General features: G+C 38.0%; 1 protein-coding gene and 1 pseudogene across 1 annotated transcript in view; both read left to right on the forward strand.

Annotated features, from left to right (window-relative positions):
- Nucleotides 1–1,635: 1,635 nt before the first annotated feature.
- LOC132043150 (ABC transporter B family member 9-like) overlaps nt 1,636–6,038 on the forward strand; it is an 8,281-nt gene continuing 3,878 nt past the window's right edge. The window contains exons 1-3 of the mRNA XM_059433639.1: nt 1,636–1,814; nt 1,947–2,168; nt 2,256–2,494. Of these exons, the coding sequence (XP_059289622.1) occupies nt 1,641–1,814; nt 1,947–2,168; nt 2,256–2,494 (635 nt within the window). The 5' untranslated portion in view covers nt 1,636–1,640. The remainder of the gene's footprint in view (nt 1,815–1,946; nt 2,169–2,255; nt 2,495–6,038) is intronic.
- LOC132043242 (ABC transporter B family member 9-like) lies at nt 5,010–6,035 on the forward strand (annotated as a pseudogene).

Raw genomic sequence — 6,038 nt, forward strand, 5'->3', positions numbered from 1 at the left:
AGTTAAAAGTTAAGGGATCATATTGTTTCCGACCAAAACTTGTGCTATAACCCCTTATAAACTAATTCAATGGAACACGTTTCAATAATATTTCCATAATAATCATCATATATATAGTCCAGAACATAATGTAATCATAGATAAAATATTCAACTGCAATACCAATTACATAATGGAATTTCAGAATGTAAATATAGAATTTTTAATATTAGCTCATATTGACATTGTTGTTTAATTTCTTGGCTATTTATCATATGCACCGGAGGCTACAGGAAGCCTTGCTGCTTTCCGTCATTAAATTACTAATATTTTATTGAATTTAGGCTTTTAACAGTACTATAATATACTCGTAGAAGAGATCATTTTAAAATTTTAAATTTTATATCAACAAGCAACCATATGAATATGTGGGCGGCAAAAATGGGAGGCCACATGCTACTAACTAAAAGTATGTGATTTATATATCCTAGTCAAATGTGAGTGTAAAACTTACGATTAAATACATATGCACGTATCATACCTTCACTACTAGCGGAAAATTAAGTTGAAATTAAAGTGCATCTCTTTTCGTTTTTTAGCTTCTACTATGTATTACTATCACTTTGCTTGTTCTTTAATTTCTTTCGTTGCGTTTTGTCTTTAAAGAACTCATTTGAAGTGCACAACTCTATTGCATAGATTCAAGAAATGGATGATAATGGAGAAAAATTAGAAGAAGCATCGAGAATTAAAGGATATGAAGATCAGAAAGTGCCATTCTACAAATTATTTTTCTTTGCAGATAGGGTCGATGTTGCACTAATGATCATTGGAACCTTTGGAGCTATTGGCGAAGGATTAACTCAACCTTTGATGTCAATCATGTGGTGCTTCATCTTCTGATGAGGTTCTTCGTAATGTCTCAAAGGTACTCACTTTCTTTTAGTTTAAGTTATATGCATTTACAGTATAAAATTTTCTTACACTGCTTTAATTCTACTAAGATTATACCGTATTAAGGTTGACATGAAGTGGTTACCTCTCATTGTATACATCAAGTAATTTTTTTACACAATATATCATTAATGCATAAAACATGCATAAACTTATTTTCTTCTGACTTTTTCTTTTTGTTGAGATATCTTTTTGTTTTACTCTTGAGATATTCATGAGCTATTTTAGAATATTCTCTTTTCTTGTTGAGTTTCCCAGTGTTGAAATAGTCATGAGTTTTTACATCTTCGGGGTTTTACATCAGTTTGATTAATCTCTCGATTTTATGCCTGCAATCAAAGTTGACATGCACAATGTTTCAATAGACAAAACAAAGAGCAGCAAATAAAGTTCCTGTTTTCCTCTTTTGATGGGAGGTTGGGGTGGGATTGAAGACATGAAGTTTGACTTTTGGCTTTTCATCATACCATTTTCTCGGTAAATACTAGCAATTTGCACTCGATATTTATATTAAATTAGATAATTTGATTCTATCTCCAGGTTGCAATTTACTATGTATACCTCGCTATTGGTTCAGGCATTGCTTCCTTTTTACGTAAGTGTACGCTACTTGGTTTTGGTGTTATCATTTAAATTCTTGGGCATTCTAATTGATGAAAGAACCTGTGCACTCAATATTGAAATCTTGCCCCTGTAACATTACAGAGATGTCGTGTTGGATGGTTACTGGAGAGAGACAAGCGACTCGCATTCGGGGATTATATTTGAAGACAATATTGAGGCAAGACATTGCCTTCTTGGACACTGAAACAACAACTGGAGAGGTCATTGGAAGAATGTCTGGAGATACTATTCTCATTCAAGATGCCTTGGGAGATAAGGTGCAGTTCTGTACTAACTCATGCTACATTGCTACCACTTTAGTTCATTGCTGTTTTAGCTGTGCCTAATTTTTTTTCTTCTTGGAACCCAACAGAAAATAACTGTAAAAATCTTTTGTTGAACCATTGCAGGTTGGGAAGTTCATTCAATTTCTCTCGGCATTCGTTGGAGGCTTCATAGTCGCCTTCACAAAGGGATGGCTTCTCTCACTTGTCTTGGTTTCTTGCGTACCTGCCCTTGTCATTTCTGGAGGAGCCATGGCATTAATAATGTCCAAAATGTCAAGTCGCGGACAAATTGCCTATGCACAAGCTGGAAATCTAGTTGAGCAAACTGTCGGAGCAATCAGAACAGTAAAGCCTCATAGGACAATCCAATATGTTTCTAAATAATTTTGTATATGACTTGTTAATTCTAATCTAAAAGCTAAATAACTTTAGGTTGCAGCATTCAATGGAGAGAAGCTGGCGATAAATAAGTATGACAACACACTGAAAATTGCCTATGCTTTTACTGTCCGACAAGGGCTTGTTTATGGGGTTGGACTTGGCACAGTCTTACTCGTTCTTTTCTCTACTTATGGACTTGCCATTTGGTATGGTTCTAAGCTGATAGTAGAGATCGGTTATCATGGTGGAGATGTCATCAATGTTCTCATGGCTATAATGATTGGTGGAATGTAAGTGTAAAATTCTGTCCGTTAAAAGCATCTTAGATTTGTCTTATTGGATAATTGGTGTAGGCTATGAAGTGCAAACCTTTCGCTTGTTCTCTTATCTATTTGCAGGTCACTAGGCCAAACAACACCGTCATTGAATGCATTTGCAGCAGGACAGGCGGCAGCATACAAAATGTTTGAGACAATCAACAGGAAACCTTTGATTGACACATCTGACTCGAGGGGGATTGTGTTGGAAGAGATCGAGGGTGAAATCGAGCTTAAAGATGTGTATTTTAGGTATCCAGCCATGCTAGATGTGCAAATCTTTAGTGGATTCTCACTTGTCATTCCTACTGGCAAAACTGTAGCTTTGGTTGGGCAAAGTGGAAGCGGCAAGTCCACTATTATCAGTTTACTGGAGAGATTCTATGATCCTGAAGCTGGAGAAGTACTCATAGATGGTGTCAGTTTGAAGAAATATCAACTCAAATGGCTAAGGCAACAGATGGGATTAGTAAGCCAGGAGCCTATCCTGCTTGCAACTACCATAAAGAAAAATATCAGTTATGGTAAAGAAAATGCTACTGAAGAGGAGATTAGTGCAGCTATTGAGCTTGCTAATGCTGCTAATTTCATTGACAAACTACCCCAGGTAATATTTTTTTCCTTAATATCCATGTCTGCGCTTTCTATAAGCTGCTAATATGCAAAGGACGAACTTGAATTATTTTATGTACGGTGATTCATCCTTTTCTTGTTTCGGGGATCTATAGGGGCTAGACACTATGGTAGGTGAGCATGGAACACAACTATCTGGTGGACAAAAGCAAAGACTGGCAATAGCAAGGGCTATTCTGAAGAACCCAAAAATACTTCTCCTGGATGAAGCTACAAGTGCACTTGATGATGAATCAGAGCGAATCGTCCAAAAAGCACTTGTCAAAGTCATGACGGAAAGAACAGCTATTCTTGTTGCTCATCGTCTAACAACCATCAGGAATGCTGATTTTATAGCTGTACTACACGCTGGCAAACTACTAGAGCAAGGTAATAATTTAAAAAAGAGAAAGAGGTTCATCAGGCATCACTTTTCTGGATAAGTATAAGCATCTTTTACTCTCATAATGAAAATAGGAAAGCCCGATAAGTTGATGCAAGATCCAAATGGGCCATATTCCCAGCTTATGAGAATGCAGGGAGGCAAGGGAGGCGATGAAGAAGACAACCTGATTATGAAAAATATGGATTCTGACAAGGTAAGTATAACCATGGATTTGGACAATAACTTGAGCAGGTCATCAAGCCAGCAATTGTCAGCAGTGAAGCGATCAACAAGCCATGGATCATCTAGACATTCCTTCACACTCAGCTATCCTGTTCGGGGGATGATTGACCTTCATGAAGCTGAAATAGGAGACGCAGATAAGAAAAAAGATGACGAGCAAAGCCTAGAGAATCGAAAGAAAGTTCCTCTGAGGCGGCTGGCTGAACTTAACAAACCTGAGCTTCCATATGTACTACTTGGATTATTGGCTGCAATTATTCATGGCCTACTTTTGCCCTTATCCGGGCTCTTGCTCTCAGCAGCCATTAAATCCTTCTTTAATCCTCCACAGAAGTTGCGAAATGAATCAAGATTATGGGGACTCATGTTTGTTGGCCTCGGTGTGGTAACTTTGCTAGTTATACCTTTCCAGAACTATTTATTTGGAGTTGCAGGGGGGAAATTGATCAAGAGAATCCGTTCTTTGACATTTAAGAAAGTTGTCCACCAAGAAATCAGCTGGTTTGATGACCCTGCAAATTCAAGCTCTGTCAACAAGTCAATAGTCATTCAATCCCCCCCCAGCTCAACAGTATGACATATGCTAAAAAGTGGAAGTTTATTGAATGCAGCGGTGCAGTGGGTGCAAGGTTATCAACTGATGCCTCTACAGTCAGCACCCTTGTGGGTGATGCACTGGCACTTATTGTACAAAACATGGCAACTGCATTAGGCGGCCTTGTGATAGCCTTCACTGCTAATTGGATTCTGGCAATTATAATCCTTCTTGTGTTACCCTTAATTGGTGTGCAAGGATTCTTCCAGACGAAGTTGTATGAAGGTTATAGTGCTGATGCAAAGGTTTTTGTTAGTTTTATTTTTCATAATTACACTTTCATAAGGTGGTTGAACTTTATTAAAAAAAGGTTTTGCTCATTTTTCCAGGTGATGTATGAAGAAGCTAGTCAGATAGCAAATGATGCAGTTGGCAGTATTACAACAGTTGCATCATTCTGTGCAGAAAAAAGAGTGATGGACATGTACCAGAAGAAATGTGAAGGCCCAATGAAGAAAGGAGTAAAGATTGGTATTGTTAGTGGAGCAAGCTTAGGTTTTGGTTCTTTTACACTTTACTGTATTGGTGGCTTCTGTTTCTTCATAGGATCTGTCCTTATTGAACATAGATTAGCAACATTCGACCGAGTTTTTAAGGTTAAGTTACATGATTCTCTCTCTCACTCTCACTCTCACTCTCTTGCCTGTCTGTCTTAATTTTTGAAATGAGAACTTTAACATTGCAGGTTTTCTTTGCATTGACATTATCGGCTGGTGGAGTTACTCATAGTATTGCGATGGCTCCAAATGTTAACAAAGCTAAAGATTCTATAATTTCTATATTTGACATTCTTGATAGAAAACCCGAGATTGACTCTAGTTCTGATGTTGGCACTACTCTAGCTGTTATTCATGGAGATATTGAATTCCAACATGTGAGTTACAGGTATGCTACTCGCCCAGATGCCCCAATCTTCAAGGATTTATGCCTAACCATCCCTTCTGGAAAGGTACTTTCGAGTACTCCCTCTACATTCTAACGTACTTCATCTTTTATTAGACTGGCTTAAACTTTTATTGTTCGCCTCTTTGTAGACTGTTGCTCTAGTGGGAGAGAGTGGAAGCGGGAAATCAACTGTCATCAGCCTAATAGAGAGGTTCTATAATCCTGAATCAGGAGAGATATATTTGGATGGTGTGGAAATCAGACAATTCAAGCTAAGTTGGCTAAGGCAACAAATGGGCCTGGTCAGTCAAGAACCAATATTGTTTAACTAAACTATTCGTGAAAACATTGCCTACAACAGACAAGGGAATGCAACAGAAGACGAGATCATTCAAGCAGCAAAATCAGCAAATGCACACAACTTTATATCCTCATTGCCTCAAGGATATGATACATCGGTTGGGGAAAGAGGGATACAATTATCAGGTGGACAAAAGCAAAGAATTGCTATTGCAAGAGTAATATTGAAGGATCCAAAGATCCTTTTGCTAGACGAGGCAACAAGCGCATTAGATGCAGAATCAGCGCGTATAGTACAGGAAGCATTGGATCGAATAATGGTAAATAGGACCACCATGGTTGTAGCACATCGCTTAACCACAATCAAGGGGGCTGATATCATTGCTGTTATGAAGAATGGAGTCATTGTAGAGAAAGGAAGACATGATGGTCTTACGGATATAAAAGATGGAGTTTATGCATCCTTAGTAGCATTGCATATGACTTCAGCCTGATTA

The sequence above is a fragment of the Lycium ferocissimum genome, chromosome 2 (genome assembly GCF_029784015.1).
Source record: "Lycium ferocissimum isolate CSIRO_LF1 chromosome 2, AGI_CSIRO_Lferr_CH_V1, whole genome shotgun sequence".
Lineage (NCBI taxonomy): Eukaryota > Viridiplantae > Streptophyta > Magnoliopsida > Solanales > Solanaceae > Lycium > Lycium ferocissimum.